The 24,347-nt window shown below is 46.8% G+C and overlaps 1 protein-coding gene across 1 annotated transcript in view; it reads right to left on the bottom strand.

The window, feature by feature from the left end:
- The window catches only part of TARBP2 (TARBP2 subunit of RISC loading complex), a 79,217-nt gene extending 78,799 nt beyond the window's left edge, over positions 1 to 418 (bottom strand). Inside the window, exon 1 of the mRNA XM_069230977.1 lies at positions 264 to 418. Coding sequence (XP_069087078.1) covers positions 264 to 313 — 50 coding nt within the window. The 5' untranslated portion in view covers positions 314 to 418. The remainder of the gene's footprint in view (positions 1 to 263) is intronic.
- Between the last annotated feature and the right edge of the window lie 23,929 nt (positions 419 to 24,347).

Here is a 24,347-nt window from a genome sequence, read left to right as displayed (position 1 = left end):
AACAGGAGTAACGAGTAGCATTGCTCACAACTCATACCGTTTATGTCATAATAACAATGATCTTTGTGGGTAACGTATAGCTGCTGCTCACATATACACCATGCGTGTAGTCCTACTGCCATGAACTATTCTCTGCGTTTAGTGGCATTGCCTTAATCTTTTTTCGTATGTAGGGATCTATACACCCAAAAAAATACAGGAACTGCAAACCTCGCTATTTACACTAAAAGGACATGGTCGAGAACGGTAGTCCCACGGCTTACCTGGGCTCCCCGGCACAGTCGTTGGTCTCAGAGGCCTTCTCCTCAATCATTCCCTCCGTCCCCCGAGGAGCCCTCTATCCCCGGCCCTCGGATCACCAGCAACAATGGCTGGGACCCTCTACAAGCGTGTCCTGCCGGTGACAGGCCCTCTGTATGCCGGACCTCTGGGATGCGTAGTTCTTTATTCCCTTCTCGGCATTACCCTATAGGCACTAAAGAACGACAATACCCACAATCCTCAGATCATACACCTACCCGGCTTTCAAAGTGGCTTCAGCGAAACTCACTGGCCAATCAGGACGGGTAGAAAAAAAAGTCTTTGAAACGTTATGTCACTGTGGCGGCCACCTTAGCGTCAGGCTCAACAAGCGTATATTTTTGTTTCTTAACTCCTTCGCTGCCAGGGCTTTTCCCTCTCCTGTGCCGAGCCATTTTTTGGGGCTATTTGGGGAGATCGCGCTTAGGCCCGCATAACTTTTTTTCCACATAAGCTACCCACGCCAAATTTTTGTCTTTTTTTCACAACATCCTAGTGATTCTAGAGGTACCCAGAGTTTGTGGGTTCCCCTGGAGGAGACCAAGAAATTAACCAAAATACAGCTAAAATTTTGTTTTAAAAAAATGGGGAAAAGGGCTGTAGTGATGTATTAGGTAGAATGTTATGACATCAGGGGATGTGGAATATATGGGTAGGCTATGAGGGAGAAAGAGAACTTTGGAATGTGAGGCTGGGCAGAGTTCGGAGTTGTGTCGGTTGGGCAAGTACATGTATCTCTGTTTCTTACAATCAACTGGAAATAAACAACTTAAATATAAGAGGAGTCCAAATCTTACTTCATATGGCGACGAGTGGGAACTTTAAGCGGAATCTGCCGGACTAACGATTTGAAAGAGGAAGACATTTTAAGGCGACATTCGTAAGGCTACAAGCTTCGAGTTTGTATTGGATTGTTATCGGATTGCTGATATTTTGTATCCTGCTTTTTCAAGGCAATTTTCTGTAAGTTATTTTTTTTTCAGATGTTTTTTGTGTACTGTCTTTGAGAACGTGTGCGTGTTGTCGAACGCTTCGTTTTTTTTTCATGCGTTTGTTCTCGCGCTCGTCACAGATTGCCTGGACAACGACAACGCCATGTGAACGCGCCCCCGTGTTGATTTTTTTTATGGAACACACACGCGCTATCTCACGCTCGTTATTGGTTGCCAGGACAACGTTTATACACTGTGAATGCCCTGCTTCTTGTGCTGGATATTTTTAATTGGAACTTTCACGTGTTGGGCCACAGGTTTCTCCTGTTATTGAGGCTTGAATTAATTTTTGTCTAGGACAGCGCGTTTCACTCCTCTTGGGTGAAATTATTACCGGCATTATTTTAAGTTCTGGCTACTTTGTGAAAAGAATATTAAAAGAAAAACGTATTCTATTTTTGACCGGCACACTAAGAATACTTTTGCTTCACAGAGATACATGACTTGCTGAGAAGTGAATTATTAACTTAAAGTTACAGCTAGTTACAGCTATAATTTTCAGTACACTATGGGGGTCATTTCGACCCTGGCGGACGGCGGTGAAGCGGCGGTAAGACCGCCAACAGACTGGCGGTCTAAAAAATGAGATTTTGACTATGGCGGTTACCGCCATGGCCAACCGCCGCTTCACCGTTCCGCCCGCCGGGCTGGAGACCTGGGTCTCCAGCCCTGCGGTCGTCACTATACCGCCGGCGGTATCACAACCCGCCTGACCCGGCTTACCGCCATGGATTTCATGCGGTTTGGGACCGCCATGAAATCCATGGCGGTAAGCTCTATCAGTGCCAGGGAATCCCTTCCCTGGCACTGATAGGGGGCACCCCCACCCCGACTCCCTCCCCTACCCCCCAAAGGTGGCAGGACCCCCCCTCCCCACCCCCATCCCCAACATTTCTACACACATACACGCACGCACTCATTCACATACACACAACACCCCCGCATTCATGCACGCACTCATTCACATACACACAACACCCCCGCATTCATGCACGCACTCATTCACATACACACAACACCCCGCATTCATGCACGCACTCACACGCCCCCTCAACATACACACACGCACACCCCCATGCATGCACACAACACACAACACCCCCACCCCCCTTCCCTAACGGACGATCACCTTACCTGTTCCGGTGATCCTCCAGGAGGGAACGGGACCCATGGGGACAGCTCCGCCGACACCGCCACGCCAACAGAACACCGCCACAGCGAATCACAGGATGTGATTCGCTGGGCGGTGTTATGTTGGCGTGGCGGTGGAGGTGGAGCTACCTCCACTTCCCCGCCTGCCACCAGTATGGCTGTTGGGGGCTCTCCGTCCGTAAAAGGACGGAGCGCTGCCAACGGTCATAATGGCCCGTGCGGAATACAGCCAGCACTGGCGGTCTTCCATACGGCGGTCCCTCAGCGGTCTTCGAAAAAGACCACCGAGGTCGTAATTACCCCCTATGTCTTCAAGTTGAGATTCTTCTGGTACAGGGGCGTCACTGTCTTTGCAGTTGAACACTCCCAATGAATTTTTGGCGTCTCCTGGTGAACCACTCTTACAGTGGAAGGAGTGGAAGGAATATTTTTTGAATTACATTGCAAATTTAGAAGATTGCAACGGTTTACTTTCTGCTGGAAGAAAAAAAAGGATTTTAATGCACAGTTTAGGTCCAGAAGGACTTCGTATTTACAATCAACTTCAAAAACACGACAGAGGCGATGAATATGTTTTTCACAGTGCTATTTTGGATTTGAACAATCATTTTTCTCCTGCTGTCTGCATTGCGGTTACTTGTCATGCATTTTTCCAGAGGAAGCAAGATAAACATGAAGATATAGAGACCTACGTTTCTGCTTTAAAACATTTAGCCAGCTCATGTAGATTTGCTGGTTTACACGATGAACTGGTGCAGGACCAAATTGTAATGTACACTAAAAACAGTCTATTCAAGAGAGGTTGTGGGATTGAGGGCAAATCTAGTTTGAAGGATATTATTGCTTTAGTGAAGAAAGCAGAATTTTCTGAAAGATGTGCGAAAATTACTTTGGCACAGGATAAGAAGTCTGAAGAGATAGTTGCCAAAGTTGATGATTGAAAGCACAAGAAAGTATCCATGGATAAGTGGGATAATGACTTTACAAAAGAGAAGAATTACACTGTTGCAAAGGGTCAAAGGTTTAACATGCCTGATCGTTCCAGAAATGAATGTTTCCGCTGCAGAAATGCCTATCATTCTGCAAAATGTGATGTGTGTCCGGCTAAAAATGCTAAATGTTTGGAATGTGGTATTGTAGGCCGTTTTGCTAGGGTTTGCAGAAAGAAGCAAAATAAAAGAGTGAACAGTAAAGTGGCTTGTATTAAGGAGGTGGAGGAGGATTGTTCTGGTGATAGTGAGGAAGAAGTGAATTATAAGTTCGGAAGTCATAAAACTGTTCTTTGGAACATTTCAGGACAAAAAGTAAACAAACCTTTGTGTTGGGTATCATTTGGAGGAGTTATGTTGCAAGTGGCAGCAGATTCTGGTTCCTCATATTCTATTGTTTCAGAAAGCATATGGCAAGGGCATTTTGTACAGAGTATTGGGGGCATTTAGAAACTCCAGATATTTCCCCGGAAAGTTACACTGGAGATAGTATAAATATAATTGGTTTTAGATCTCTGTTTTTCAAATTTAAGCAAAGGCAAGCAGTATGCAAATTATATGTGGCTAAGGATGGTCCATCGGTCTTAGGCTGGAAGGATCAAAAGAAACTACATATTGTACTCGATCCTAATAGTGTTGAGCAAGTCTTAGTAATGTGTGATGAAGAGGATACTAGAAAATGGGTTGTACAAGAGTTTCCTGGAGTTTTCAGTGGGTGTGTAGGTCAACTGAAAGGCTTTACACATCGTATTAGACTCAAAGAAGGTGCCAAACCCAAAATTCATAAAGTACGGAATATTCCGTTCATTGTCAGAGATGAGGTAAAGAAAGAGTTGGACAGATTACAATCTTTGCAGATTAAAGAACCAGTTGAAGCTTCTGAGTGGGTTTCACCTTTGGTCGTAGCACGTAAAGCCAATGGCAAAGTGCATTTGTGTGTAGACTTGAGAGGTTGTTCTGCTTTCCTGCTCTTATCTCATAACCGAGCTTACAGAACCTCTCTGGAATGCTCTTCTGAGTTTAAAGAAGACATTTATTGTTAACCACAAAGTTCCTGAGAGATGAAATTAGTAGATTGGAAGCACACGTTCAAAAGTAGTCGCAGCAATGAAAGCAAAATATATCAAAGTACTTCTCAGTTGCAATGTACACAGCAAATATATGTGATTATATTATAGCATGACTTCAAAGCAAAGCATAAAAGTAAACATTCATCACAATAGGACCTATAGCTCAGCTTCATTTTTCTGGGGTCTGCAAGTTGATGAATCTGGTCAACTGCGAGAAAGAGATTTTCTACCCAAACGGGACACAGGCAACTGAAGTCCATGTTCCTGTCTGAAGTCAAGCAGATTCAATCTACCCCTGCTGTAGCCCAGAGTCATCCTTAAAAGCAAACTCAGTGTGAGAACCGAAGAACCTTGGAGAGTGGTCTATTCTCCCGAGCTCACTCGCTTTCAGACTGGATTGCGAGGTAAACACAAAATCTACGTGCTCTTATCAGCTAAGGTCTGGTGTGAACAACACTGCTTGGTCTACCGTGTGGAAAAACACAGCTTGGAAAAAACACAGCTCATCTGCAATGTCTAACCCCAGGTTAAAGCCAATAGGCAGCTAACCTAAATATCAAATGTAATGTCTAATGTCATGTCAAAGCCAATAGGCAGCTAAACTGAATACAGAATGTAATGTCTAATGCCATGTCAAAACCAATAGGTAGCTAAACTGAATACAGAATGTAATGGCTAATGCCATGTCAAAGCCAATAGGCAGCTAAACTGAACAAAACATACAATAGGGGGTCATTACAACATTGGCGGTAAAAGCCGCTTACCGCTGTGCAGAAGACCGCCAATACACCACCGCGGCCGCGGAATTCCGCCACAGCTAATATGACACTCATTTCGGAATCCGCCAAAATTCAGACATCCACACAACTCCGCCACACCAAAGGTCAGGTTTAAACTAGCGAAAACAAATCCTCCACCTCCACGCCAACAGAAACACGCCCATGCTATTACGACCCACGAATCCACACGGCGGTCTTTCAACCGTGGTATTCCGTTGGCGGTACACACCGCCTCGCTCAAAATACACACACATCTCCAAAACACCACCACATTGGACAATTCCAAATACACACACCTGATACACATACAAACAACGCTCCCACACACCCAACACAATATAAAACACACACCCACATCACCCACAAACCCCTACGACCAAAAATTAGTCACGAAGGCCAGAGAGACAGCGAGAGACAGCACAGATTAGACAATCCTACCACACAGAGGCACACAACACCATCACCCACACAACATCCACGCACAAAACACCACACACCACTACACATCACCACATACACCACCCCACACACCACCCCATGTCACGCCAAAGACACCCCCGCTTTTCCGAGGAGGTGCTCAGGGTCATGGTGGAGGAAATCCAACGGGTAGAACCACAGCTATTTGGCTCACAGGTGCAGCACACATCCATAGCCAGAAAGATAGAGCTATGGCGCAGAATAGTCGACAGGGTCAACGCTGTGGGACAGCACCCAAGAAATCGTGAGGACATCAGGAAGAGGTGGAACAATCTACGGGGGAAGGTGCGTTCAGCGATCTCCAGGCACAACATCGCGGTGCAGTGGACTGGTGGCGGACCCCCACCTTCTCCCCCACAACTAACAACATGGGAGGAGCAAGTCTTGACCATCATGCATCCTGAGGGCCTCGGAGGAGTCGGTGGAGGAATGGACACTGGTAAGTCAAATCTTAACTATCAGATCCCCCACCCTACCTGCATGCTATCACACACCCCCACCCTCACCCCCTCCCCTATCACTACAACTCCTCACTAATGTACTAATAACACAAACCACCCATCCCAACACCAAGCCCTGCATGACACAACTAAGCATGGACACCCATCACGAAAGCATGCCCACTGCACATACCCATGACAACCCCCTAACCATCATCACACAAGCCCCCACACTGGAATGCTTGCACTGGGGTACACGCAGACCCACCCATTGCACACCATCACACACACACATGCAATAATCATGCTCTTATGCCCCTGCAGGATCACGAAGGACCTTCACCACACCGGAGGGTTCAGACATCTCCACTCCACCCACAGAAGAGTCCCACAGTGACGATAGCAGCTCTGCCCTACTGGAGCCTGATGACCAGCACGGACCATTGTGGGCCTCGGGACAGTCGGTTCCCCTTGCACAGGCACAGCCCAACACTGACCTTCCACCCTCTGGTAACACCAGTACAGCACCCACCCAGCGGGCCCAAACCTCCGTACACAGGACAGGTCAGTCAGCTGTGTGTGCACCACTACAGGGAACCCAGGATAACCCACCACCCCAACAACAACACGGACCTGGGGGCAGTGGCAGTGGGCACACGGTCCGGGGACGGAGGCACAGGAACACAGGGGAACTGGGAGGGCTACTGTGCGACGGGGGCGGACAGGCCAAGGGAACCCACTCTCCACGAGGCCCTCTCCTCCATCATGGGAGCATACCACCACTCCCAGGAGACGATGGCGACGGTCCTGGTCAAGTTTTAGGAGAGCCAGCGCCTGCAGGAGGAACAGTATTTGGGGTTCAGGGAGGAGCTCAGGACCATCAGCTCCGCCTTGGGCACCATCGTAGGGGTGCTGAAGGACATACAGCAGACCATGAGGGACACCGTGGCACTCCAAGGGGCCCCTGACACTAGCATGGACGATGAACTGCCCACCACCTTCGCCGGTGCTAGTTGGCAGGACGCCCCGCCACAGGACCACCACACCAGCACCCCATCCCCTGCAGACGGACAACCACCCTGCACGTGGTCCCTGAGATCCAGGAACAGGACAGAGCAAGATGGCAAGCCCCCGCCAGGAAATGAGACCACCCTGATTGTCCTCCCACTGTCCCACTTTGTTACCCTGTCCATACTGAAACTGCCCCAGCTCCACTTCCTATGCCCATATGGGCAGTGCACCTGTGAGACTAATAGACTGGACTCTGCCATGGACATTCCTCCACCATCACCCCTCACCATTTTACAACCCCCCTCCATTTTTGAGCACTTAAATAAACACCCTTGAACCACAAAACAATGTTGAGTCAGTCTATGATTTGGTAAAATGTATTATCAATGACAGTGTCAAAATGCGTTTCTAGTTGTAAAGCCAACATACCTGTGTCATACATCACAAGTCCTTGAAGGATGCATGCAGATGACACATGTTGGTCACCACATCTGTGAAACCGTAATGGAAAGGAACAACTCAATTACCAAATAATCCCATTAAATTACACACAGAATAGAGGAAGACGTGTGACAGTGAATGTAATGGTAAAAATGAAAATGTTCTCACCTGTGTGTCAATGGAAATATTGCTGTATGACTGACTCCCTGTTGTCGTTGTCTTCTTCCTCAGCTTCCTCCTCATCACTGTCCACAGGCTCCACAGCTGCCACAACACCGTCATCTGGACAATCCTCCTGCAGAAAAGCCACCTGGCGTAGCAAAGCAAGATTGTGAAGCTTCGAGCAGGCGATGATGATCTGGCACACCTTCTTCGGTGAGTAGAATAGGGAACCACCTGTCATATAGAGGCACCTGAACCTGGCCTTAAGGAGGCCAAAGGTGCGTTCGATCACCCTCCTAGTCCGCCCATGGGCCTCATTGTAGCGTTCCTCTGCCCTGGTCCTGGGATTCCTCACTGGGGTCAATAGCCAGGACAGGTTGTGGTAACCAGAGTCTCCTAATAGCCACACCGGTGCCTCTGGAGTTGACCCATCATATCAGGGATGCTGCTATTCCGCAGGATGTAGGAGTCATGCACTGAGCCAGGGAACATAGCATTAACCTGGGAGATGTACTGGTCTGCCAAACATACCATATGTACATTCATTGAATGATAACTCTTCCTGTTCCTGTACACCTGTTCACTCCTGTGGGGGGGGGACCAGAGCTACATGGGTCCCATCAATAGCACCTATGATGTTGGGGATATGTCCAAGGGCATAGAAGTCACCTTTCACTGTAGCCAAATCTTCCACCTCAGGGAAAATGATGTATCTCCTTACGTGTTTCAGCAGGGCAGACAACACTCTGGACAGCACGTTGGAAAACAAAGGCTGGGACATCCCTGATGCCATGGACACTGTTGTCTGAAAAGACCCACTTGCAAGGAAATGGAGCACTGACAGTACCTGCACGTCAGGGGGGATTCCAGTGGGATGGCGGATTGGTGACATCAGGTCTGGCGTGAATAAAGAAAATGCACTGTTCCAATGAAAAAAGGAGAGGATACTCAAGGGGGATCCTAATCTTTAGGAGCAGAAGCCTCACACACCCGTGAGGGTGTCATGCTTCATCATCGGCATTGCTCCTCGTCAGACTGGCGCTGCAATATCTGACGGGCACCACTCCAAATGGGGGGGGCTCTTTGCCGGAGATCTTAATTGATGAAGATGCCACAGCCCTACATAAGAGTGTGGGGAAAGGAGATCAAACAAAAAAGGTTAAGATTGACTCTCTAAATCCGAAGAGAACAATCCATTTATTAGTCAGTACGGGAATCAGAGGCCAAGATTAAAAAAAGGGGGTATAATCAAGAGAGTGAAACAGAGGCAATACTCAATCACTCTATCATGGAAGAGAAGTAGAACAGAGGGTGGGAAATTACTCAACCTACCCTCGGCAGGGTCAACATGTTTCGCGTCGGGAATGGCCCAAAAGGGTCCAGTGACGCTTCTTCAGGACCAGTTAACTTTATGTATCTCCTATTCAAAAAAATCACATGGATAAACACACAAAAAATAGTCAGTACAAGTGTATCCAGTTACTTACACTAGTGTTTGAAGGAACATTTAGTCCTATCTGTCGCCCATCCCCATTTTAGGAACGAGCTGCATAGGATAACACGGACCATTCGTCAGGAGTAAGACTACTTGTCACACGGTGCTCCTAACTGCGAACGACCTACCCGCGTCCGCATTTCCCGAAAGAATGACATCAGGTCTGGCTCCAACTGGGTACCTAGTTCCTGGATTGTGGCACGGTCAAACCTGTAGGTGACAATTAAATGTCGCTCCTCCATTGTCAACAGGTCCACCAGCGGTCGGTACACCGGAGGATTCCGCCATCTTCTTAAATGTCCCAGCTGATGGCGCTTAGGAATGACAACAGCGACGACCGAGTCAATTCTTTTCCAGGTATGTACCCACAGTTACACAGAAGACGACACCAAACACAAAACCCTTCCTGTATGTGTGTTGAGTGTAGGCCTAGCTATGTGTGACGCAGGAGTAAATGAAGCCATGTAGGCCCCTGAAATGGCGGCTGCCTGACCTCTAAACTGGGACAATGGGATTGTGGGGTAACTGCGTTGCCGTTGCACACCGTCGCGGTAGGCGGTTGTAGACTGCAGCGCAATGCTACATTGGTTAACATTGGACCCTATGGGTCCCAGGAGCCAATGAACAAGTGCGCCAGCGGTGATGATACACACCGCCGCGGACGTCACCGCCGCGGACGTCACCGCCATTTTCTATCTGTTCAATCACTAGATACCTGATCTTCGACAGGAGAGGACCTACACTGCAAGTGCTGGTGTGACCTCGGTCTGGAAGCGACGATGGCTGCTGCGTCTGGGGAATGGGCCCCTGCCTTCACTGCTCAGGAGTTGGAGAAACTGGTAGACGGGGTCCTCCCCCAGTACACGCTACTCTACGGTCCTCCAGACCAACAGGTTAGTACACAGGTAGCACGTTGTATGGGCTAGGCCTGGGTAGAGAGGGCTGGTTGTAAGAGGGAAGGGGGCAGAGTTCAGGGAACATGAATGCATGTGAATGAATGTGCCACATGGCTAGGGTAGGGAGGGGGGCCACTCACATCGACGGTGCAGTTGGTAATGACTTTGCTTCTTCCCTTGTGCATGTCATGTAGGTCAGCGCCCACCAGAAGAAGGACATTTGGCGTGCCATCGCCAAGGACGTCCGGACCCTGGGGGTCCACCAGAGACCGGGCACCCACTGCCGGAAAAGATGGGAGGACATTCGCCGCTGGAGGAAGAAGACGGCGTAGGCTCAGCTGGGGATGGCCTCCCAATGTGGGAGGGGTGCCAGTCGCACCATGACCCCCCTGATGTTCAGGATCCTGGCGGTGGCCTACCCTGAGTTGGATGGGCGCTTGAGGGCATCACAGCAGACACAAGGGGGTGAGTACTCTCTCATTCTGCGGACTTTGCGCACAGTGGAGGGGTCTGGGTGGGGGAGGAGGCCTGTGGGTGTACCTAGGCCAGGCAGAAATACATAGACTAGGCCCCTCCGTAATGCAGGCCATGTGGCACTCTACCCCACCGCAGTAGAGTGCCAAGTACAGGTATAGATGCCCCTGTGGCATCCATGTGTGCAGATGTCCACCATGGCCATGTAGGCCAGATCCCAGAAATTGCATCTGCAGAGGCCAGGAGCATGGCGTAGTGCAGGGGGCTGCTGTGTCTGTATTGTCCGCCAATGGTAGCGGTATGCCATGCACTCAACCTGTCTTTCTTCTGTCTTCCCCCCCCCTTTTTGTGCTCTCCCTGTTCTTTTGTGCATCATCATCATCAGGCGGAGGTACAGTGGCACCGGAGCACGAGGGAGCTGCATCCCACATGGCCATGGAGGGCCACACCACGGACTCAGAATGCACCAGTGGGACGGAGGGCGAGGGGAGCTTCACGTCGGCCACCGGATCATCAACCAGCGACACAGACTCGTCCGCCGATGGAAGCTCCCTTGTGGTGGCGGCACCATCTGTGCGCCCCACTTCTACAGGTACAGCCGCCACCTCCCCTACCAGCACCGCCCTCCCAGCAGCCCCTCAGCGTTCGCCCGTGCCCGCTCACCCAGGAGGGTGGGCATCACCTTCGCCCCAGGCACCTCAGGCCCTGCCCCTGTCACCCCTGCTGCCCTCAGTGAGGAGGCCATTGACCTCCTCGGGTCACTCACTGTTGGGCAGTCTACCATTGTGAATGCCATCCAGGGTGTAGAAAGGGAGTTGCAACACGGTAATGCATTCCTGGAGGGCATTCATTCTGGTCAGGCTGTCCTTCAGCGAACCCTGCAATCTCTGGCCTCAGCACTGATGGCAGCCATTGTCTCTGTGTCTAGCCTCCCCCCTCCAACCTCCTCCACCCAGACAAAATCCCCTGTACCCCAGCCAATCCCAAGCACACCTACAGACCAGCATGCACACACGTCAACACACAAGGGAAGCTCTGGCAAACATAGGCACCACGCAACCCACAGGCACACACCCAAGCATCACCCACATGCAGACACACCAACATCCACTGCCTCCCCTGTGTCTCCCTCGTCGTCGTCTCCCTCCTCCCTCCCAGTCTCGTCTACACTCTCACCTGCATGCACTACATCTAAAGGCACCAGGAGTCGCACCAGAACACCATGCACCACACCCCGCTCACCTGCACTCACCACCTCCACTCCCATTTACACGTCCCCTGTGTCCTCTCCCAGTGTGTTTGTGACGCCCCATCCCAAAGTACACAAACGCAGGCACCCACACACCCAACATCCATCCACCTCACGACAGCCTCCAGTACCTGCACCTGCACCCAAAACACCTAAAGTGACACCTCCTACAACCACCTCCTCTTCCTCCACTCCCAGACCCCCTCCAACTACCCATCCCAGTGTTCGTCAGAAACTGTCCCTCTGCAAAGTTGACCTTTTTGCCCCCACCACCCCCCCTCCAATTCATCAGTCACGTTGTAGTGCCTCAGCCAAAAAGCCTCCAGTACCAGTGGTGCGTGTTCAAGGTGTGTGGAGTGCACCGGCCACCAGGGCAGGCAGTGTGACCCGGAGCCAAGGCACTGGCAGCCCACCCCCTGTAAAGGCTCTGAAATTGGAAAATGGCCGACGGGACCCCGTGAAGACTCCTGGAGGCAAAACAACTCACAGGGGTCCCGGGGGATTGCAGAGTCAGCTGTGACTCCTCCAAAGGTGGTGAAGGGCCAGAGGAAGTCTGCACAGCCTGGTGTGAGCATCACGGCAGAGAAGGGCGGCATCCTTCCCGGCGGTTGGGACGCCACCACCAGCACCGTCGTCACTGGTCCGGAGACCACCGCCAGAGTCATTGCCCAGGGGGGCCCAAGTATCGTCACTGGTCAGGAGACCTTCGCCAGAGTCAGTGCCCAGGAGGGCCCAAGTATTGTCACTGGTCCGGAGACCACTGCCACCGCCGAGTCATTGCCCAGGAGGGCCCAAGTATTGTCACTGGTCAGGAGACCACCGCCAGAGTCAGTGCCCAGGAGGGCCCAAGTATCGTCACTGGTCCGGAGACCACTGCCACCGCCAGAGTCATTGCCCAGGAGGGCCCACGTATCGTCACTGGTCAGGAGACCACCGCCGGAGTCAGTGCCCAAGAGGGCCCTGGCTGCCACAGCCCCGCTGGGCAATGAGGGAACGTCATGCCACACACCAATGCCCAGTCCAGTGAACGTCATGCCACACACCAATGCCCAGTCCAGAACCGCCATGGCAAAGCACCGCTGAACAGTCCAGACACCGCCATGGCAAAGCACCGCTGAACAGTCCAGAGACCGTCATGGCAAAGCACCGCTGAACAGGGCATGCACCAGGGAAGAATGAAAAGGCCGCCACATCAAGCATTGTTATCCCATGTGCAGCTGGGACAGTGATGGGACAGGAACTGTCACGGGGAGACTAATCCAGTCTGGGCACCAGTCCCCCTCCAGAACCAGTGGAGCCTGTTATCTACTTGCGAAACTGTGGCTTTGCAATCCCCAGGATGGTCCAGTGGGCAACCCACCCACTGTAGAGACTTGAGAGACTGTGGCTTTGCACTCCCGAGGATGGTACAGTGGGCAAACCACCCACTGTAGAGACTTGAGAGACTGTGGCTTTGCACTCCCAAGGGTGGTACAGTGGGCAAACCACCCACTGTAGAGACTTGAGAGACTGTGGCTTTGCACTCCCCAGGATACATCAATGGGCATGGAGCCCCGTCGTGGATCTGGCTTTGCACTCATCCGGCTGAGGTGCCCCCCCTTCCCTTCCCCCTGAGGTGCCTGTTGTATACTCTATCTGACGCCCCGGCAGTGTTCTCTCCGTTTGTGGACAGGTATCTTTTGTGGGCCTCGCCCATGCATTTTTGGACTAGTGGTGCACGGACATTGATATGTGCATATCTGCACTACTTCCTACTTCTCGTAATGTATATACTTTTTAATGATTTTATATTATATCTGTATATTTTTGTAACATGTATATTGATACATTATAATGTTTGAACTGATTTTGTTTTGTCTTTGCATTCTTCCGGGGGGTTGTGGGTTGTTACTGTGATTTTTGTGAATGCATTGGTGTGTGTGTTGTAATATGCGAGGGTGGGGGTGGGGGTGTTTCGTGTGTGTCCCCCTAACTTTTGCTTCCCCCCTTCCCTATGTCGTAGGTGCAGTAGTCACTGTTGTCTTTGCCAGCGCTGGTGTTGCTCTTCGTTGATGAGTAGGACTACAAGGGCCGGTAGGATTTGTAATTCCAGCTCCATGGAGTCCTGCTTCCTCGTGGTATGTGTTCAGGTGAGCGTTTTCCCATTGCAGTAACTGTTTCCGCCGTGTTTTTATCCACGGTGAATCCGCCCCGGAAAAGGTGGCAGATTGGCGGGTTGTGATACTATGGGCGGTACATTGTCTTCCGCCTGTCTGTTGGCGGTGACCGCCGCGCTGCTTGTCTGTACCGCCGTGGCGGGCAGTGTGTTAAAGTGGCTGTCTTTGTTGGCGGTTTCCGCCAGGGTCATGATTCCCTTTTTTGCTCCGCCAGCCTGTTTGCTGTCTTACCGCCGCTTTAACACCATCCGCCAGGGTTGTAATGACCCCCATAAGTCCTACTGGTGAACATTGAGCAACTAATATGCGCAGTGGTGAAACACAAAGTCATTGGTCAAACACAATTAATAGCATCACATTCCACCCTATGACCAATGAATTTTTGTTTCATATCTCTTGTTTCAAACAAAAACATAAAACAACTAATATCAACAAAAAAACATTATAAGCAAATCAGATTTGAATGATCAAAGCAATCACTGTAAAGCAGTGGTAGTGGAATAACTTATTGATCTCATAACCTTTCACATCAGATACATCTACACAGAAAAGACTGAAACTTATATACTCTGATTGTCTCTAAAACAGCAATTTGATGTAGCATGAGTTCTACTCATGTAAAGGTACACGGTCCATCTGAAAGGTTTGCTGGTTAAGGTTGCTTAGTTCCAGTGGAAGAATGTAATCAAACAAATTGAACTTGAACTGAAGGCGCCATTTGCGCAAAATGGATCCATGGGGTCTGTACTTTAATCAATCAGGTTCCGGTTGGGGGTTCGGTCCCTTCCCCGACCCCAAACGCACCCCCCCGAAGGGAGACCACACAGCACACTCATGGTCAGTGGCGAAACGTGGTTGGATCTGCAAAAGAAAAAAGTATGACTTTTCTTGCAAATAACATTTGTCATCTGTAATGTGCCCTTCCTCTTCCTTTCCCTGTTTTATAATCAGCAGGACGTTTTTGGGTCCCTTTGTTATGATTTCTGCAGATTCTGGAGGGTCATCTGGGGCTTCAACCCACACCTCAGAACTGTGGTTTTTATCTGCTGCACCACAGCTTCCCTTTCCTTGCACTGTTAGAAGGGCAGACTCCTTCTTTAACAAACCTCCATTCACTGCACTTTTGACAAGTTGGGCCAATCTGTCTCCAATTTGTATGAATGAATCAGATTATTTTCTAGGTATCAGCATAATATTAATTTCTCCTTGGTAATCTGCAGCAATCCCTCCCCCTAAAACCTGATCAATTTGCCATATCTGTCCTGGTAACTTTCCTCTCTCCAACTGATCTTTGACTGTTTGTGGGACAGATTGCTGTTGTGCATACTGAATCTCAGTTTTCATAAAATCTAGGGGAATGTGCATCTCTCTAATCTCTGCCCATATGTAGGTGGCTTTTTCTCCCAGATGTCCACATTTCTGGTGCACCCAGTTAGCCATCCCCACTAAGTCAGAATTCTGGGTGGACACTTCAGACTCAGAATTTTTCTCTTTAACATCTGCAAGGGAATTGAACCAGTTATGTACAGGCCATGCGGAAAACCAAACCATTGGCAGTGAACCAAGAATCAGTGTAAAAATGACACATCTCAAGCAGCTCTTGCTTTAAAGTCTGACACACATTTTACAACGCTGTTCCTTCTCCTGTGCTAGAAAACCACTTTTCAGTCAATGAATCATTAGTCAAACAAACATGTTTTTTTTTCTTCGGGGGACATGAATTCAAATGGTGCACTCAATTTCACTGGTGACTCTTTTACCTGTGGTACTCCCTGCACCCTCTCCACGTCCTAAAAAGGGGCTTGTGACACCTGTTCATGTAGGGCTGCAGTGACTCTAGCCCTGTCTTGCACGTACCAGATCCAGTGTATGATACTAGCTTTCTGTACCTGTCCTAAAGTGTGAGATCTAGGTGGATTCATCACCCACTGCATGCTTGATATTTCAGTTTCCATACTCCAAAGTTCCAGGGGCACTCTTGTCTTCCCCTGTTCCTGATTTACATGTAAATCAGTGTTTCCCTCTTGCACTGCGCAGAAACCTAAAGTCTGAATTATTTAATTTGAAGCGTGCAGCTGCCCATGTTTTTTTCTAGTTACTTTATACCCAAGTGTTAAGATTTCACTCAGATGAGGGGTATACTGTTTCCAAAAATCAAACAAGCTCATGAAACTCGGTGTCTTTTGCTTAGTGCAAACAGTAAGAAACTCTAAAATCTTTTGTTTTACTTGTGCCAGTAACTGCACATTTTGCGACGGTACTTCTGCCATGTCCGAATTAATTTTTCTTTGCAGAAGCGGTCTGTAAATAACATTCTGAGCTCTGTTCTCAATGTTATCAGTTAAGGAATGCAGGGTGTTTTGCTCTATGCTCTGCTCACACGGAGACTCAAACTGGCTCACAGCTGTCTTAACCCCCTCATTACTGGAATGGGAAAAGCCAGATTCTTCTAAAACAGCAGTTTTATAGATTTCAGCATTATCTTGCAATAATGTGTTCTGGCTAATTTGCTCACATAAATTCTTATTTTCATGTACTAACTGCCTACATCTCTCCTGCATTTTTCTGTAAGCAGATAAAAGTATCCAAACCCTTCTGTCAAGAACAAAAGGAACATCATTTCTTTCCAAAGGCACATTTTCTAAATATGCTTTATCACAGCACTCCCCGGAAGACTCACACAGTCTTGATAAACAAGAAAACATGTTTCTCACAGCACCATAAGGCAGTTTAACTTCACATGCATTTTCAAGCATGGTCTGCCGTGCTTCTGTAATTCTCTAAACAACAAAAAACAATTACACTTTTAAATCATGCACATCCAATTTCCAATTTGACTCCCAATCCTGCCGACTACGCCATAATGTTCTGCTTTCCTGCTCTTATCTCATAACCAAGCTTACAGAACCTCTCTGGAATGCACTTCTGAGTTTAAAGAAGACATTTATTGTTAACCACAAGGTTCCTGAGAGACGAAATTAGTAGATTGGAAGCACACGTTCAAAAATAGTCACAGCAATGAAAGCAAAATATATCAAAGTACTTCTCAGTTGCAATGAACACAGCAAATATATGTGATTATATTATAGCATAACTTCAAAGCAAAGCATAAAAGTCCAAATTCATCACCGTGGGGCCTATAGCTCAGCTTCATCTTTCTGGGGTCTGCAAGTTGATGACTTCGGTCAACTGCGAGAAAGAGATTTTCTAACCAAACGGGAGACAGGCAACTGACGTCTACGTTCCTGTCTGAAGTCAAGCAGATTCAATCTACCCCTGCTGTAGCCCAGAGTCATCCTTAAAAGCAAACTCAGTGTGAGAACCGAAGAACCTTGGAGAGTGGCCAATTCTCCCGAGCCCACTTGCTCTCAGACTGGATTGCGAGGTAAACACAAAATCTACGTGCTCTTATCAGCTAAGGTCTGGTGTGAACAACACTGCTTGGTCTACGAGGTGAAAAAACACAGCTTGGAAAAAACACAGCTCATCTGCAATGTCTCAACTGCAATGTCTAACCCCACGTTAAAGCCAATAGGCAGCTAACCTAAATATCAAATGTAATGTTTAATGACATGTCAAAGCCAATAGGCAGCTAAACTGAATACAGAATATAATGGCTAATGCCATGTCAAAGCTAATAGGCAGCTAAACTGAACAAAACATATATTGTGCTACTGGTGAACATTGAGCAACTAATATGCGCAGTGGTCAAACACAATTAATAGCATCACAGAGGTTTAAATGAAAATATCATTGTGGATCAGTTTCCTTTGCCTCGCATTGATGAGATGTTGTCTGCCACTAGAGATGCCAAATGGTTTTCCACTTTGGACTTGTCGTCCGCTTACCACCAGGTTAAATTGGATTATCATAGTAGACATCTTACTACGTTCTGCACACCGTGGGGTTGTTTCCGTTTCAAGCGTATGCCTTTTGGGTTGGTGTCGGCGGCTGCCGTTTTTCAGAGGTTGATGGCACAGTTGTTTGGACATTTGGCTAATATCACATTGTTTCAGGATGATATTTTGGTTATGGGAAGCAGTAAGAAACATAATGATAAGGAATTAAGACATGTTTTGCACATCTTACAAAAATCAGCTTTGACTGCAGAGAGCAGCAAAATGTAGATTTACACAAACGTATTTAGGACATGAGATAGATCAAGATGGCATCAGACCTAAGACAAAATTGGTAGAAGCTATTAAGAATGCTCCATCTCCGATGTCTAAGGATGATTTGAGATCCTTTTTAGGATTAGCCGAATTTTATTCGAAATTTGTAGAAAACTTTTCAGGTAAAACTTACCAAATGAGAAGGTTACTAAAAAACAAAGTGAAATTCGAATGGTCTTTAAGCTGTCAGAGGACTTTTCAAGAAATTAAGAATGCAATTGTAAATGCTCCAATTTTACATGGGTACGATCCAAAAGCTTGTTCTATTATCACCACAGATGCAAGTGGCAAGGGTCTGGGAAGTGTATTAACACAGGTTGGCAATATGGGTAAAGAATATGTTGTTGCATTTGCATCCCGTTCTTTATCTCCCACAGAGAAAAAATACTCTGTGATAGAGAGAGAAATTTTGGCATGTGTGTGGGCATTAGAACACTTTCAGAAATGTATTTGTGGGCAAAAGTGCCTCATACGGAATGACCATAAACCTCTTACAAAATTGTTAACTACGGAGGGTTTATGTAGAGCATCTGCGAGAATAGCTAGACTATCAATGAGATTACAAGATTTCTTATATGAAGTGCAGTATGTTCCTGGGTAAACAATAGTACTACAGACTTTCTAAGTAGAATGTCTTTACCGTTAAAAGAACTGGATCAGGATCCATGGAATGATTGGTGTGTAGCAGGTGTGTTTGATGAGAATACATTAAGTTCATTGCAAGAAGAAGAATGGATCTGGGAGTATGAGAAGGATGAAGTGTTGAAAGAGGTGAAAAACAAAGTGATGTTTGAATGGGATAAAGACAAAAAGCAGTGATATTTTAAGGGCATTTTGGGAGGTGAGAGATGAATTGAGTATGGAAGGCGAGTTTGTGTTTAGAGGTGGAAAGATTATTCCACCCTGTGGTATTAGAAATAAACTTATTGCTATAGGACTTGAAGGTCATTCAGGAATATCTTGCACAAAAAAAGGAATTAAAGTGCTTTACTGTTGGCCGAAAATTGATATTGAAATTTAAAGATTTGTACACGACTGTGTGGAGTGTGAAAATAATGACAAAGCTCAAATGACACTGAACCCACTGATTTCCTCTTCAAGTTGTCCTAATTTATCATGGGAAGAGGTTGCTATAGACATTATGGGTCCTATTAATTGGCATGATGGCACTTCAAGGTTTATTGTGGTTTTAGTGGATTTGTTGTCCAGGTGGATTGAGTTTTCAGTTTTACAAAAAATTGATACTAAGGCAGTAATTACATTTTTGGAAGAAATATTTTTGAGGAAAGTATTTCCTAGGATTTTGTTGACGGACAATGGCGTTCAATTTAAATCTGAAGAAATGAACTTTTGCTAAAATGACTGGTATAGAACAAAGATTTACAGGGGTAATGCTGTGGTGGAAAGGGTAAATGGAATTTTCAAGAGTATCATTCAAATTGCAAAGCATGGAAATAAAGGTAATGTAGATTATGAGTTGAAGAAAATGTTATGGGCTTATAGAGTAACACCTCATGAGACAATAGGTCAAAGTACGTTTGATATAATACGAGGTAGAATTCCATTTTCAAAGATTAATCCTGGTTGGATGCAAAGGAGCGGACAAGTATTTTGGAGCAAAGAACATATAAGAAAGTGTATAAAGAGTTCACAAGAAAGGAATAAGTGGTATTTTGATAATAAATATGGCACTAAGGAAATGCATTTGAATGTGGGAGATTGGGTAAGAGTGAAATCCATAAGGGAAGTAGTGAAAGGCGAGAGCAAGTTTAGTGAGCCTATAAGAATTAGGAAAGTGATGAGAAATACTGTTTTATTTGATGATGGCAGTGTGTGTCACATGAGTCACATTACTATTGCAAAGTCTTGCAAACAAAATGTTGTGCAGGATGATTTACTGGAAGGTGAAAATAGCAAATATTGGTGGTTAGAATGTGATAATGACGGTAAGAAAGATCCTAGAGTTGTTGAGGATTTGGATGCGGTTGGCTGTCAGGAAAATACTCAGACTCTTACAAATATGGGAAATTGTGCATGTGATGTAAATGGGGGTGAACAGAATGAGTGTGAACAGAATAAAAATGTAGTTGGTGGTGATGTGAAGAAGAGTTGTTTCGGCAGGGTTGTCAGAAAACCTAAAGCATTAGAAAACTTTGTGTGTGATTAAAAAATATATACATTTTAATATCTTTTAACTAGTGGTAATATATTCTTTATTTTTTTTTTTTCTCCTGTGTTTTTTTTTGTTGTTAAAAAAAAGAGAAATGGATGTGTAGTGATGTATTAGGTAGAATGTTATGACATCAGGGGATGTGGAGTGTATGGGTAGGCTGTGAGGGGGGAAAGAGAACTTTGGAATGTGAGGCTGGGCAGAGGTCGGAGTTGTGTCGGTTGGGCAAGTACATGTATCTCTATTTCTTACAATCAACTGGAAATAAACAACTTAAATATAAGAAGAGTCCGGATCTTACTTCAAGGGCTCCAGACGAAAGGTTGTGGTTTTTCCCCTGAAAATGGCATCAACAAAGGGTTTGCAGTGCCAAAAATCACCATTTTCCCAGCTTTCAGTAACAGGCAGACTTGAATCAGAAAACCACATTTTTCAGCACAATTTTGGCATTTTACTGGGACATTCCCCATTTTCACTATTTTTGTGCTTTCAGCCTCCTTCCAGTTATTGACAGAAATAGGTGTGAAACCAGTGCTGGATCCCGGACAGCTAAACATTTCTGAAAAGTAGACAAAATTCAGAATTTAGCAAGGAGTAACTTGTTTAGATCCTTCAAGGTTTTCCTAATGAAAGTAAAAGCTAAAATAAAAAAATATTAAACTTTAGGTGAAAAAAGAGCCATTTCTGGCAATATACTGTTAAGTCTGCTGGACTCCTCTGGTTGCAGAGCCAATAATGGAGCTGCACCTTGCAATGGGTTTTTATTGTGTACCGGGTATCCAGCAATTCAATTGGTGAAATATGAAGAGTGAAAAATAGGTATCGAGGAAACCTTTGTATTTCCAAAATGGGCACAAAATAAGGTGTTGAGAAGCAGTGGTTATTTGCACATCTCTGAGTCCAGGGTTCCCATACTAGCATGTGAATTACAGGGCATTTCTCAAATAGATGTCTTTTTTACACACTATCTTACATAGGAAAAAATGTAGAGAAAGACTAAGGCCAATATCACGTGTTCATTTATTCTGTGTTCCCCCAAGTCTCCTGATAAAAATGGTACCTCACTTGTGTGGGTAGGCCTAATGCACGCAACAGGAAACGCAACATGGACACATCACATTTTTACATTGAAATCTGACGTTTTTTGGAACGCGTCTAGCTGTGGATTCTGGCCTCTAGCTCAGCTGGCACCTAAGGAAACCTATCAAACCTGTGCATTTCTGAAGACTAGACACCTAGGGGAATCCACGATGGGGTGACTTGTGGGGCTTTCACCAAGTTCTGTTACCCAGAATCCTTTGCAAACCTCAACATTTGGACAAAAAAAACCACAAAAACACTTTTTCCTCATATTTCGGTGTTAGAAAGTTCTGGAATCTGAGAGGAGCCACACATTTCCTTCCTTCTAGCATTCCCCCAAGTCTCCTGCTAAAAAGAGTACCTCACTTGTGTGGGTAGGCCTAGTGCCCGCAAAAGGAAATGCCGCAAAACACAACATGGACACATCACATTTTCCCAAAGAAGACTGACCTGCTTTTTGCAAAGTACCTAGCTGTGGATTTTGGCCTCTAGCTCATCAGGCACCTAGGGAAACCTAGCAAACCTATACATTTTTACAATTTCACATACTACGTGGACACATCAAAAGTATCAAATACAAAATTGCCTGTTTTGCGTGGGGGCGTCTCCATTTTTGGTCCTGGGCTCAGCAGCCATCTAGGAAAACCTACCAAGCCCAGACATTTCTGAAAACTAGACCAAGGCAATCAGGGAGGTGTGACTTGCGTGGATCCCCCAGTGTTTTTTTTACCCAGAATCCTCAGCAAACTTCAAATTTATCGAAAAAATCACATTTTCCCCACATTTCTGTGTGGGATCACTGCACCTGCACAAATTTCCTACCACTGAACATTCCCCTCAGTCTCCTGAAAAAATTATACCTCACTTTAGGTGGGCCAAGTGCCTGTGACAGGGAAGAGCCAAAAACATGTAGAAATTGAGGAGGAACCAAGGTGGGTCCAAAAGGGCTGTTTGGAAAAAAAAGTTTTTAGGCTGACAAGTGGGGCAGAATTTTTATAGGTCTAGATGCGACAATGCTAAGTGGTAGGAATTTTGTGCATTCCTGCAGATTCCGGAAAGTTCCATCACAAAAATGTGGGAAAAATAAGTGATTTCGTGCAAAGTTGGAGGTTTGCAGGGCATAGTGGGTAAGAACATGGTGCGGGGTGCATGTGAAGCACACCACCCTGGATTCAGCCAGATGTTTAGTTTTCAGATCTGTCTAGGTCTCGTAGATTTTTCTACACTGCAGCGTCCCAAACTCCAAAAAGTGGAGTCCTCACCATTCCAAGTGGGACGATTTTGAGAATTAGACAAGCTCCTATGGCCCAAATGTAAAACCAAAACCCAAAATAATCAACTGTCCTCTTGCTTGCTGTTGGGATAAGATCTTTAAGTGTGTGGGGGAAGAGCTGAAAAACTGTTACCCCCTTTCGTGTGGGTGGGAGCATAACCATGCTCATGCTGGTTAGTAGCCGCTGCCCCACTAATCTAATTACTTGCCTAAGGGGTCGCTCCCCTTGCGTGAAATTGATGTGACAAAAAAAATCCCTGGTGTCTAGTGGTTTCTGCCCCACTTGGGGGCAGATTGGCTTAGTAAAAATAGGCCGACCTGCCCCCAATGGGGTATAAATGGCCTAAAAACAATCCCCCCCCCCCAGGGAGCGGCCCTTGCCTAAGGGGTCACTCCCCACAACTACATTTTTTTTAAATGATCCCTGGTGTCTAGTGGCTTCTGCCCCCCCCCCCCGGGATCAGATCGGGCTAATTAAAAAATGCCCCCCTTGGGGAGCGGCCCTTGCCAAAGGGACCGCTCCTCTCATGTGTTTACTTTATGTAAACAATATCCCTGGTGTCTAGTGGGCATTCCTGCAGCCCGATCACTATTGCGATAGGGCTGCTCGAATGCTCAGAAAGACATGAAAGGAAAGGAAAGGCCTTTCCTTTCATGTCTCTCTGCCCGCCCCACCCCCGATCGAAAGAGAAATGCAAGCATTTCTCTTCAGATCACGCTGGCAGCTGAGATTCCAGCGCAGTGGGGGCGGCCTCTGATGAGGTCAGCACATGATCACGCTCTGACGTCATCAGACGTCAGTTGGGGGGGGGTCAGGGTGGAAGATGAAGTGATTCCCCTTTCATCTCTGCCTAGAGAAGGGTGTGGGAGGCCCTTGTGGGGAGCTCTAGCGCATCCCCCGAGGGCCGTTTGCAGGATGTAATGGTTATGTCCTCGGCACCCAAGCGGTGCTGCCAAGGATGTAACTGTTACGTCCAAGGCACCCAAGGGGTCAACTGCCAAAGACTCGGCAGAGCATTAAAACTGTTTACGAGCAACATGCTTTAGTATGAGTCAGAATTCAAAGTTGGGTAAGCACCAGCATGAATTTGTACTGAAGAACTAGAAAGCAAGTCCGGCCCAAAACTTACTTGAATGTTATGCTATGCAGTGACTGCAAAAATAACACCGTTCTACATTAGTTTATTTTCCAATAGAACAAGCTAAGCTTTAGTGATCGCCCGAGTCAGTGCTGTCCCATGCAAGCCATTTGTTTACATACAGGTGACTGCCTGCCCATTGCTTACCATTGGCTGGCTTCAATGGTCGCTCGCAGTTCTTTGCTTTAAACTTCGCACGCGGCCACTCCCACTCATTAATGCCACAGAATTGTAATTGTATTTATATAGTGCTTACTACCCCCATGAGACATTGAAACGCTTTTCTGTGAGTGATGATTAGTGGCCAGCAACAAATAACAATAAACAAAATAAAGCAACAATAAACAACAGTAAATAGTAACGTAAATAGTCACGCAGTTAAGCAGCAACGCAGCAGTATCACAGCAGCAGTACAACTATGTGGAATTAT

This window comes from Pleurodeles waltl, chromosome 4_2 (assembly GCF_031143425.1).
Source record: "Pleurodeles waltl isolate 20211129_DDA chromosome 4_2, aPleWal1.hap1.20221129, whole genome shotgun sequence".
Classification (NCBI taxonomy): domain Eukaryota; kingdom Metazoa; phylum Chordata; class Amphibia; order Caudata; family Salamandridae; genus Pleurodeles; species Pleurodeles waltl.
This window is presented reverse-complemented; position numbering and strand designations above follow the sequence as displayed.